Raw genomic sequence first — 13,248 nt, forward strand, 5'->3', positions numbered from 1 at the left:
CAGATTTTTCTCCCCCGTTATTGATGTTCCAGAAAAACAAAGGTTAGTACATAGTGATTATTTCGACTCCTGTTAACTTCTCACATATATCTGCTTATTACGAAAACCGAAGGCCTTCTTACCTGCTCCTTAGATAACTTTATTTTAGATTGCCTTGGTTAAAAATACCATTTTAATACAATTCTAAATTGCCGATACCCAAATAATGCAGACTAGTCTGCTTAGCTATGTTTCTATTTAAAACAAGATCACGTAAACATAGCTACAAGCACCAACAAATCTGATATTTATATATGAATAGACACACACATATATACATGTAGTTTTGCAGGCTTCTCCTGAACTGCATGTGTGTGTTTAGCATCTTGGTTTACAGCAATTTTGATATTGACATCTACTGTGGTGCTCATATTATTTCGGAGAATGAATCCTTTAATTGGCCGTCAAGTGTCTGGGAAGAACTTATGGGAAATTATGGAAGCTGTGCCGTTTTTTTTAAAACTTGAATAGCAAAAATATGCTTATGTCTGCTTTCCCTCTCAAACCACCATCTTTACAACTGTATGAAAGTAAAATATCTAATAACTTCTGGCTTGACAGTTCACAGGTTCAAAGAGCATTCTTATTATATGCTTTGACTTAACCGCGTTAAAATCTTTAAGCATTCATTTAAAATTCAGTTTAATTTGTCAGTGGAATATTTGTAAGATAAATTTGTTGAAATATAATTGAAGTTCTTTTGCAGATTTTTCAGTATGTTTAGGCAGAAGATGCATAAATATTTGGACTGGAGAATTTGGTTCAAAAACCCCAGATAGTTCTACTAGTCTAGGATAGCATGAGTAATAAAGCCATTTTGCAAGTCTTTGTTTATTTGAAACAGCAAAGTTGTTTTTATATAGATAAGTAATGATCGGCTATTATATAGTAATGAAACACATTAATGACCCACCATTAGCTGAGCTTACTGTTTTTGCATATATTCTCAACAGAGAGTTTTATCACCTAAACATATTGTACAAAGACCCAACTGTTTACATGAAGAACTGTCCTTTTGTATAAATATGGCTGTCACTATGATATGATTTAAAAGTCAGAATCCTGAGGTATCGATATTACACTACATTGGACTTGTTCGTGAAGTCTATTTATTCCGATCTTATTCAGAACACATTACTGTAAGTCTTGTTTCATTTTAAGTTTGTAGTATACTAACAATTAAAAAAAAAAGACATATGGCACTAATGGTTCAAGAACATAAAGTCTCTGCCAGGATTCCATGTGTGTGGAGTTTGTATGTTCTCCCCGTGTGTCATCGTGGGGTTTCCGCCGGGTACTCCGGGTTGTTCACTGCCTTGCTCCCGTAGCCTCCAGGATATTCTCTGGATCCCCCCCATGACCCTGAACAGGATAAGCGGTTTTTGAAAATGAATGGATGGATGCATGGATGGATTCAAGAACAATTCTTTTATCCAAAATCATAATTTTATCTGTTACAGCAACTGGAGCTTAGAAGGTAGACACTTTCTATACTGTATGTGAACACGGTATGTATTAATGCTACTGTTTAACTACAATCAATAGCCGACTTGTATCACTTCAAATAAATCTAATAATGTTACGTTATATGGCTTGTGTACCTTCAGTCGTGGTGTGTAACTCTGCTTGTGACTTGAAGGTTGTAGGTTTGAATCCTGTGCTTGACAGAGAAATCAGATCACCGTTGGGACCTTGGGCCCTGAACCCCATCTGCTCTGTTGGTGCTGCACACTGGCTAAAACTCTACTGTAGCCTCAGGACTTTGTCTCAGCTCAGGAGCGCAGTAGGAGCCTAGATACCCTGGCAGATCCCGGGGGCTCAGCACTTTACAGGGGCCCCTGAATGCATAAGATGATATCATGTGTGGCTTAAGGTGACATTTTGTTACCTAGCTAGCTAACCTTGTTTTTAAGGTTAAAGTTTTATTAGCTAAAGCTGAATTAGTTTTTCCTGTATGTTAAGGTAATATTGTACAATTTTTAGTTGATCTATACATAAAAAATAAGTGATTGGTGAGCATAAAAGTACGTTTAAGGTAGTTGTGCACTGATGTGGAAATTTTGTCCATTTCTGATAACTGATATATTTATGTCTAATATCTAATATGACCGATACCAATGACCTGGCTAACCTCTTTGCCACATACAGGGGCAGGCGGGGGGGGGGGGGGGGAATTTACCAGTGGTGAAACTTGCTGAGCTTGCCGGTGCAGATTAGTAGAATGACATTGCATCGTTTTTTATTCTGTGGAAACCGGAAGATCGATCCGCAGGCCAGATTTAATAATGAATAAAAAGCATGCAGTGGGCCGTATAAAACCGTCTTGCCTGTGGGCCTGTGCTTTGGGGTTTGTTCTAAGTGGTGAATGAGGTGACAAAATCCCTTGTCCTCCACTGCACAATATAATAATCTGCATTGTTATAATAGTTTAGGCCTGGTGCTGTTAACTTTGAATGTTGTTAAAGTTCTAATATTGGCTGGCAATTTCGGCCAAGACTGACATATCGGCCTGATTCCAATATCTTGATTTTTAACGCACATCAGCCGATACTGATTTGTTAACCGATATATCGTGCCTCGCTCATTTAAGCTATGGAGATCTATTAGGCTGCTGTAGGTGATGTGGTCTCAGACTGACACCTGCAGGTTGACACCTTAAAATTATACTCTTCCAATTTTTTTGGAAACAGCAATGAGAAATGTGTACCATACAAAATACCTCAAGTGCATCACTTTCGTTATTTGTTTGCGGTTTAAATCCTGGAGATTTACCAGACTTTTTTTTTTTTTTTTTAAATTTCAAATACAGGTTTTATGTTAATTAATCGTTCTGCATCAAAATATATTTGAATAACCCCTGCTTAGCTGCCAGAGCTAGAGGGACCCTGCAAAAATGTTAAATGGCAAATTAGCTTTATGGGAATAAATATTTATATAAGTATATTCTCAAAATACATCCAGTTATTTCAGAGCTCTGTATGTTATTGACCGTTTCATGAGTTTCAGAAAGACAAGAAAGCCTTTCAACTTATAATCAAAATTTTGATTTGTGTAAAAACGTTGGATAAAAACTGTGTATAGTTACCGCTCACCCCAAGACAAAAAGGTTCATAATTTGTACAAATATTTAATATGTGTAAATTTCCTTTAAAATGTTTGTTTTCTGCACAAATGATTTTAATTAGAGACTGTGGACCCATAGGTTATGATGCTGCATGGATTCCAAGAATTCAGAGCTAAAATCAAGATGCTTAGTGATGGTCACACGGGGAAGCTAGCGTTACCTTGGTTTACTTCAGGAGACGTACGTCGGATAAAAATACCATATAAACAATATTAGTTTTTATCTTATTGAAGGCTTATACCTTAAAATCGTAAGGTCTTTCCCGTTATAGGATGCACTTCCAGCGGCTGCCACGCGGCTGTTTTAGAGTCTTCTGACACATGGTCGGGGTTTTCTTAATTTGTTTATTTCAAAACCATCTTCCCCAAATAGCCAGCCAAAAATAAGTCACACAAAACAAAATAAAATGTTTGTAAATCTTTCAGTTTTATTACATGTGGCCCACAGTAAACAATGAATGATAAGATTTGAATGATGTTTTTGCTCAGTTTTTTTCATCGCCCTGGTTTTTTTTAATGAAATCAGTTTTACTTTAAACCACTGGTTGTTTCTAATTATAGGAATATATGTTATATATGTATGTTATATAAATAGTGATTTTTATTATGAAACCAATAAATTTGCAATATTTTTACTGAATCAAGCAGGCTTCCGAAGACTTTCTGAGTGCTGTATATATGTACCTTAGCAATTTTCTTATAAAAAGCAGCATGTGCTGATATTATGGCCATTTTTCAGGTCAGCTGGAGATGAATAATTGTTAATACTGCAGGAACTAATAATACTATTGACATTGGCAGTTCTTTAATGCATTTTAAATAACTCTCCATTTCAACGATATAGTAAGCTTCACGATTTTAGGCCCAGTGTTTGAGGGAAGGTAACATTTTGATTAATTGATTCATTCCTGGGGGGCAGACTGGCCTCACACCTCCAGGGTTGGACATTTGAATCCTGCCTCTGCTCCACTTGTTGAGTTTAAATGTCTCACTGCGTTGTTCCGGTTTCTTCTGGGTTCTGTGGTTTCTTGCTGTGGTCCAAAAATATGCTGTTAGAGTAATTAGAATTCTGAAATTGCCCATATTGTGTGTGTGTGTGTGTGGTCCAGGTATACCTTACCTTAAAAAACGGGTATTCATTTGGTCCCCACAACGTGATGAATACCCGTTTTTTTTTGTTTTTTTTTTTCCCTCATGGGGACCTGTTTCCTGGTCTCCATATGGGAAAACTCTATTTTATAAAAATCCGTGACTGCAATGAAAAAGCTAAGAATGTATTTTGTTTGGTTGCTTATGGTTGTGGTTAGGGATGGGTAGGGGTTAAGGTTGTCATAGTTAGCGTTAGCATTTTATCCATAGAAATGAATGAGTGGTCCCCAAAAAGATTATGATTACACGACTGTGTGTGTGTGTGTGTGTGTGTGTGTGTTTGCGTGTACACTGTATTCTGTCCAGGACCTGCGCCTTATACCAGGTGCCTTCTGGGTAGGCCACGGTCCCCCTGTGACCCTGACCAGGAGAAGTGGTTAGAGGATTAATTCATTAATTTATGAACTCATATTACTTTATAAAACTAACTGGCATAAACCTCCAGCAACACTGGAGGTATAAGGCCAAGATTCAGTTGGTTGGTCCAGCACACCACCCGAGTCTATGTTTATTGACCTAGAATGATTCCTAAGGGCTAAATAAAACAAATTAAATAATTTTCATCAGCTTCTGTTTTTTATTTCTCCGATGTAAACACCTTAATGTGATCCCCTGATGATAAACTATAATAAGGATGCAATACACTTTCAAATGTGACAGAATCGAATGCAACGTTCTACTCCACAGGTGAGATAAAAATTGATTTTAATTATTAATCATTTATTTTGAAGCATTATATAAACATTGTCCCTTGTTTTAGTTTTTTAAAAATCTTAAAAATGAAACCCCCTTTTAAAAATGTTGTAAGTTTTTTACTTTTACAGATTGGAGGTCTAGCATAAACGGAAATAAAGTAGACCAGGCTACTTTCCTGTTAGATCTTGCCATGCCTTTTGAGCAGCCATTGCTGTTTCTGTATCTTGTTAGCTTGTGAGAGCATAGCTGATAGTTCAGTGAGCACTCTTTTTAGTGAGCAATGTCAGTCTTGACCGAAATTGCCAGCCAATATTAGAACTTCAACAACAGTCAAAGTTAACAATATGTAAACACGCTTGTATGCTGTGCACAATTTAGGGACACCGGTTTGCCTGACTACGTGTCTGTGGATTGCAGCAGGAGACCAGAGTACCTGGAGGAAAACCATGTAATACAGGAAGAACATGCAAACACCATAGAGAGATCAGTGACGGGATTAACAATCCCCCAGCCTTGTAGGTGTGCGGCAGTGGTGCTGCAACCAAGTTACCATTGAGTGTGAAAATTCAGCAAGCCTCCTAATGTAGGACTGAGGCTATCTAAAGAACATATGTGTCTCGCAAAGATGTTTTTTTTTTCAATAGCTAACCATTAATGCACCTGGCAAAATAATAAGTAGTTGCTAATCAGTGTTTGCAATTTAACAGTAATAAGGCAATAACCTATTTTTTTTTTACCTAATTATCTCCAGTCCCATTTCTTCCAGATTGCAGCCAATTATTGGAGAGCTTTCTATATAACAGATACATTGTTAAAATACACCCTGGTTTGCTACATATAATAGTGTTTGGTGCTTTTGTTTCCAGAGTAACCCCCGACGCACATGCTCACGATGCACAATGCTTACAGTGATTTCTTTTTTTGTCCCCACTGTAATGGAACGTTTACATTTGTTTATTAGGAAGGTTTATTTTCATCCTTAGTCCAGTGTCCCACTCACCCTAAAATAGAATCTCCTAATAAATAATCTGTTCTGAAATCATACGTAATAAAACTGAGAATTCTGACTAATTTCATATTTACTGTTTAAGGATTATTTTTGTTCCCATCGATGAAGGTATTCGTACATACTCAGTAAAGAGAGGGGATCTCAGAATGTTAAACTTATATCTGTGGATTCATATTTTCTGTGATAGTTACTTGAGAGGAGAGGTGCCTTTTAAACAGGCTGCCAGAGAGCATGCAGAATCAAATATAAATATGGCCTGTTGAAGTTTAGGTTGGCCGGCAAATGTTTGTAGCATTTGGTGTGTAGCTGAGTAGGCTAAGCCTCTGTCCCTGGGACTGGAAGGTCACCGGTTCGAACCATGGTAGAAGGCCATTGGACCCTTGAGCATGGCCCTTAGCTCCCACAATCCACCAGTGGTGCCAGATAAAAGGTCTAACCCTGTGCTCAGACCCCAAGCTTGACTGTCAATTGTTTGTGCATCTCCTGAAAAGGAGAGCAAGATGGGATATGTACAGTAAAGGGAAGTGTTTCAGTGTAGTAAATAGGGGGGTGTCTTTATTACTGATGAATATAATAAAAGACCCCTTTTGTATGTGAATGGTGCTATGATGAAAGAAACCACAAAATATGCAGAAATGTTGTCTGAGAAAGTTTTCCAGTTGGATAATACAATTGTTTATTATTGTATACATTAAACATTAGCGTTTTTCCCAAATAACAAGCTGTGATAATAAACTTACACATGCAATAGATTTGCAAAAATAATTAAAATGACCCTATTTGCCATGGCTAAAATGATGATGTTGTAGTAACTAGCTTAATGGACTTGGAATGGAAAAAGATGACGTCAGCATTCTTCTCTTGCACAACATTTGAATGTGTATATAACTGATAAAATTTACTGTTGCTGTGTTATTAATGTTACAGGGATTGGTAAGGCCTCTGTGTTTGTATCCATAAAAATGTACATGTAGGATAGATGAATAACTAAGTAGATAAACTGTATCCTGTGTTAAATAAAATGTATCCTGTGTTATGTATGACTTAAACATTTATCGTGGCTCATCATATGTTCCACAGGGTGCTGCATATATCTCTGCCATGGCCAACGCCTCCATGGACCTGGACAACGTAGAGGCCCAAGGTCAACTCAACAACAATCGTCCAGTCAGCAGCAGAGGCCACACCTGGGACTCAGAGAGCACTAGCGCTAAGCTGTTTGAATGCTCCCGCATCAAAGCACTTGCAGGTATAACGCATGGAGCATTTCCCAGTCTTTCTTTACTCACAGACTGACATGCAGAAACACGTACACACATACATACACTAGCCATCCAGTTCCGTAGACATTTGTTCCATCGGTGGCGGGCGTCTTTAGACCTTGTCTTAGCAAATGTAAGGCAGATGCATCTCCTTCGAGATGACTAGTGTATGGTTAACAATTAAATATGCTACATAACATTCTTTAGAGTGAAGCAGCTGGCTAGGTAGAACTGGTATAGGCAAATATGTACTTTGTTTTAAGTATAAAAAAGTATTGTTTTATAGAACATTGGAATTTTGGCACAGAAACAATCACAAATATTGGTAGAATTGTGTAAGTAATCAAAAGGTATAAATTGTGGATTAGGATGCTGAACCTGTGACTGGATGGTCGCCAGTTCGAGTCCCCGCACCCGCACTGGCACGTCATGGGACAGTTTCCCCAGCCCTGCAGTACAGGCTTTATAGCACAGAACTGGACACCATCCTGTTCATTAAGATGTTTTCTTAGACACCGCTGATGTCGCTAAAACAGCTACAGCACCAGAAAGAGAAGAAGAACAAAGCATCACTGTTAATGAAAAGCAACTCGGCCAGACTGCTTTCCTTCGGAATATTTCAAAGTTATGAAGGAATAGATATGAAATCTGAAGTCTCTTAAAGAATACTAACTTACTCACAAAAAAATGACATTGGGATCTGTAACTCACACAAACTCATCAATTCATTATTATGTGGACAATTTCTACGTAAATAATTGGCAATCCATTCTGAGAGGAAACCTTCCGGTATCGTTTATCCTGACCAAACAGGGTTTATTAGGTAATGGAATTCACTTAACAATACCAGAAGATTATTTGATATACTGTAATGTTCCATCTTCACCGAGGACACATTGCCGGCCCGCTCATATTGATGGATGCGGAGACGAGAAGTGAGACTATGTGTTTCAGGATATGAATAGATTCAATGTAGGTTCAGGTTTCATTAAGTGAACTAAATTAATTCCTTTAACCCCTGCATTTTCGCAGCTGTATTCATTGAGTATAAAACCACTCAAGACTCCATTAAAGGAAGAAATGGTTTGATGGACAAAACCTTATTAACCTAATGAAAATGACATTACCAATGTTTACGCTTTGTCTGCATTGATTACTTGTGGCAAAATAATGTAAATCAGGATGTAAACAGGGCTATTTCAATATTTATATAGATAGGCAGAAAACAAAAATTTAATAAAGATTTTACAACTTCCCAGGGATTGGGAAGAATGTGTTCTGCTACACCCCAAGCACACAACAATGTGCGGTCAGTCCATGCGAGAATTCAGACACAGAAGGAATCCATTTACCTTACTTGTGTGAAGATGTATGCATAACTCTAGTAACAATAGAACAACTAATATTCCCATAATAATGAATAATAAACTGAAATAATAAACTGAGATTTTGAAAGTCAGTATAAAGATCAGTATTCTTATGGTTTGTAAAGTTAAGTTTAAATGTTTTTCAACAATAATCCACCTATGCAACTACAAAGCACACAACACCTGTTATGCCCTGCTCTGCTCTGTGGAATCGCCTTGTCACCAGCTGTTACTCGATGGGTTTCATTAGTTTTTTGTACTTAAGTCCGCGTTAGAGTATGCTTCCCCAGTCTGGTCGTTGACATCAGTCGTGCGTGTTGCTCTGTGTTCCTGCTTGTGTTCTCCGTAAATAAATCCCCCGTTTCCTTGACTCCTGTTCCTCATTCTCCGTTCCGAGCCCCCACACATGTGACAACACCTTGAGTGTATGTTTTTGTTTGTTAACATTGTTTTTTTTTCTGAAACAATGACTTTTATTTACAGACGAGAGAGATGCCGTACAGAAAAAGACCTTCACAAAATGGGTAAACTCTCACCTGGCACAAGTGTCCTGTAGGATAGCGGATCTGTACAACGACTTGCGAGACGGTTACATGCTGACCAGGCTGCTGGAAGTGCTATCTGGGGAGCTGCTGGTCAGTTTCCAGTCCTTGGTGATATCCTACGCTTATCCATTTATCCATAACTCATCATTAACCAAAACAAACACGTAGATGCATGTCATGTGTGTTCAGATGTAGCCTCTGACTTTTAATTGTCACGATTATTATATTATTCTACCGTGTGCTTTTCAGACCTAAAACAATATAAGAAAGAGAGGTAATCTACAGTATGTATCTACGTTAAATATAGACATATATGCCACGTTACTCATCTGCAACACATTCTTGTCATTGTATCACATGATATTTTTGCTAAAACCAATAAAAATGAAATAATATATTAAAATATATTTTTGACAGAAATGTCATTATTTAGCATATATTTATTTTCTAGATTGAGGGCTACCTATTTCCATTTTGCTCTTTTTCCTGAACTAGTAATAAATGTACATCTACAGTATTGAAACAAGCAGTCTTACCATAAATTTATCAATACTTTTAAAATGTTAATCTCCCTCAAAATCCTCAAACTGTTAGAACTTAAACCATTTTTATAGGTTTATTAACAGTGGTTAACACTGTTGCTTCACAACTCTGGGACCAGGGTTTGGGTCTCCCCCATGAAGTTTGCATGCTCTCCCTGTGTCATCACATGCTCCCCCCCCCGCCCCCCCCCCACAGTCCAAAAACATGCTGAGGTTAACTGGAGTTACCAAACTGCTGTAGGTGTGAATGGTGAGTGTGCCCTGGGTTGTTTCCTGCCTTGTGCCCGTAGCCTCTGTGATGGACTCCAGACCCCCCGTGACCCTGAATAGGACAAGCAGTTATGATGGATGGATGGATGGATGAATGGATAGCTTATTTTTATTTCTCTTTTTACTTGCGCAGGTTTTTCCCCGGCTAGCTCTCTGTGTAGCTGTCAGCTGACTCCCCACTTTACCGTTTGTGTCCCTCAGCCCAGGCCCACAAGGGGCCGCATGCGCATCCACTGCCTCGAGAATGTGGACAAGGCCCTGCAGTTCCTCAAAGAGCAGAGGGTCCATTTGGAGAATGTGGGTTCTCACGACATCGTAGATGGCAACCATCGACTCACACTGGGCTTAATATGGACCATCATTCTGCGTTTCCAGGTAACCATGAAGCTGTACAATTACTTACTTGTTGTTTGGAAAAAATGAAGCTAGATAGAATTTAAAAATTCGGTTGAAAGTACAACAAATTAAATGGCAAGAATGTTCCTTTGTGTGTCTTACTACTACTACTACTACTACTAATAATAATAATAATGAATAATTGTTGTATGCACTTCAGTTTTCCTATATTTCGCTTTATAATATTTATAAATAGTATAAATTAACTTCGATTTACACGAGCTCTAAGAAGAACACGGTTTTTGATGCTCTGTTTTCTGTTTCGCCTCTGTAGATTCAGGTAATCAAGATAGAGACTGAGGACAACAGGGAAACGCGTTCAGCCAAAGATGCTCTTCTCCTGTGGTGCCAGATGAAGACAGCTGGGTTAGTTGTGTAGGATTCTAGATTTGGTGTCTGCAAAGTACATATCAATACCAACCAGGTCGTTAATAACAGGTGACTTGTAACAGTATAACCACAAGTGAATACTGTGAATAACTACAAAATAACAAATACTCTTATTAGATATTAGTTCTTAGGTGTTTGGCGCATAAGTAAAGGTCTTGCACTTAATTCTCTGTTCATTTAGAAAACTGCTTTACTTGCTTGCTATATTTGTTGCAATGACTCAGGCCTTGCTAGTTAGGTATTTTAAAATACATGGTTAAAATTGCTAGCATGCCAAAACATTTGACAGTTATGAATAGTAAACAATGTTTTTTGTTTGAACATATTGCCAAATTATTCAATATGCCAACCAAATAGCTTAATCTAGTAGAATCATTTAAATACTTTATTAACTAATGAAAAGTCACAGATAATATGATATCATCAAAGAAAATCAAGGTAGAGAGCTCTTCAAGTCGACAAACAGGTCCACGTGTGTTACGTTTGCTGGTGAGTGCAAGGAAACGCACGGGCAGGCAGGCAGGCAGGAAGCAGGCAAGGAGGCTGGGCGAAAATAATCAGACACAGCTGGGCAAGATCAGGGAAGCACACGTGGATAATCAGGGGGCGTGACACACACGAGGATCATACGAGCCGGGCGTGACAACGTGTAATTTCTGTATAATATTTGTATATATACATACACATAAATGGAAACGTTTACCTTTGTTTTTTTATTTTGGTTTGTAACCCATGTCTACACAGAATGTAATAAGAGAAAGAATGATAAAGAATGGCATACAGGCATTAGCAGTATAGCAGGAATGACACATTTTTAGTCTACTTCTGGCCTATAACAAGGGGCTTCTCAGGGTTGTAAGCTGTGACGGCCAAATGAAGCTTCATGAACCAACTGCTGTACTTTCTGACACCACTAGATGGTGCTCTCTGTTAACAAAAGGGCTCAGTTCATGCCCCAAAGCATGTGTGGTTACAAACCATTTTCAAAAAGCTTTTTTAATTTTCACATGGATAATGCCAGTATCTTGTGCGCTTCTTTCAGTTACTCTGAGGTCAACATCCAGAACTTTACTTCCTGCTGGAGAGACGGCCTGGCCTTCAATGCCCTTATCCACAGACACAGGTGAGTGAGTATATCATGGGGTATATCACAGCTTACATACAAACAAAATTATTTTTGGAAAAATATTTGCTTAGTTAGAAGTTTAATAATATGTACTGATTTCTGGAATTTTTATAGAGCTAACAAATGCACTGTATGTCACCGTGATTATTTTACTGGAATTAATGTAAGCTGTCGGACACTGACTCTACCCTGATCAGGAGAACCAGTGCTAATATTGATGGATTTGAGTTTTATTTCTTTAAATGTTCTTAAAGCATAATTGTATTAAATATTTATGCTTTAGAAAAAGCTATGCTTTAGCATTAAGGACTTGAATATATTTTGAACAAGGAAATGTTTATTTTGAGACAACAGGGCTGGACTTGTTACCTTCGGAGTTGAGTGGCTTTTGAATCATGTTCATGCAGGGGGATGTTAAAAGTCTTGTAACTCTTTTTGCTTCTCCTTGGAAACTAGCCTCTTATCCAATTGTCTCTGTTTGCTTCCGTTTCAGACCTGATCTAATTGAATTCCACAAGCTGGCCAAGTCCAACGCTACATATAATCTACAGCAAGCTTTCAATGTTGCTGAGCAAAATTTGGGTCTTACAAAACTCCTGGATCCTGAAGGTTAGATTTTGAAACATTATCTTAGGTTACGAATAATTATCTGTTTGTTAAAGTGTTATTTATTGTAAATATCACTGATATGTATTGATGGTCCAGCGTGTGTGTGTGTGTGTGTGTTCTCTCATCAAAATCTGTAGATGTAAACACGGAGAACCCGGATGAGAAGTCCATTATTACCTATGTAGTGTCTTTCTATCATTACTTTTCGAAGATGAAAGCCCTTGCAGTAGAAGGGAAACGAATTGGAAAGGTAGGAGATAAGTTATACCAGTACAAACCTTTATTATATTGAAATTAGCTATTAGAAAGTTCAACGGCTTTATAATGAGTAATGTTTACTCAAATTATACTATACACTGATGTGCTAAAACAAAAATATGGATATTCAATGATGGAATATATTTAGTATATGGTTGTAATTTTTGTAAAACAGGATTGTTGCTTAAAACATGCTTAAACATACTTTTAGAATGTGTTTAATGAATTCATATATTTTTAGGTTTTGGACAATGCAATAGAAATAGAGAAGATAATTGTACATTACGATGCTTTGGCCTCTGACCTCCTGGAGTGGATCGAGAAGACCATTAGTATCATCAGCAATCAGAAGTTTGCTAACTCTCTAACCGGTGTTCAGCAACAACTCCAGGCCTTCACAACATACTGTACCATTGAGAAGCCGATCAAGTAAGTCAAAGCTTTCACAGGTGGAGGGAAGGAAGTAA

The 13,248-nt window shown here is 37.8% G+C and overlaps 1 protein-coding gene across 3 annotated transcripts in view; it reads left to right on the forward strand.

The window, feature by feature from the left end:
* The window catches only part of LOC125711804 (spectrin beta chain, non-erythrocytic 4-like), a 77,621-nt gene that overhangs the window by 1,490 nt on the left and 62,883 nt on the right, over positions 1-13,248 (forward strand). For 2 of the 3 annotated variants that reach the window (XM_048981113.1, XM_048981112.1), the window contains exons 2-9: positions 7,097-7,265; positions 9,129-9,280; positions 10,204-10,377; positions 10,673-10,764; positions 11,831-11,911; positions 12,408-12,523; positions 12,661-12,773; positions 13,023-13,210. In XM_048981113.1, the coding sequence (XP_048837070.1) occupies positions 7,118-7,265; positions 9,129-9,280; positions 10,204-10,377; positions 10,673-10,764; positions 11,831-11,911; positions 12,408-12,523; positions 12,661-12,773; positions 13,023-13,210 (1,064 nt within the window). In that variant the 5' untranslated portion in view covers positions 7,097-7,117. Of the gene's footprint in view, positions 1-7,096; positions 7,266-9,128; positions 9,281-10,203; positions 10,378-10,672; positions 10,765-11,830; positions 11,912-12,407; positions 12,524-12,660; positions 12,774-13,022; positions 13,211-13,248 lie in introns of those variants that run through there. The other variant, XM_048981115.1, reaches the window with a different exon arrangement.

This window comes from Brienomyrus brachyistius, chromosome 17, assembly GCF_023856365.1.
Source record: "Brienomyrus brachyistius isolate T26 chromosome 17, BBRACH_0.4, whole genome shotgun sequence".
Taxonomy (NCBI): domain Eukaryota; kingdom Metazoa; phylum Chordata; class Actinopteri; order Osteoglossiformes; family Mormyridae; genus Brienomyrus; species Brienomyrus brachyistius.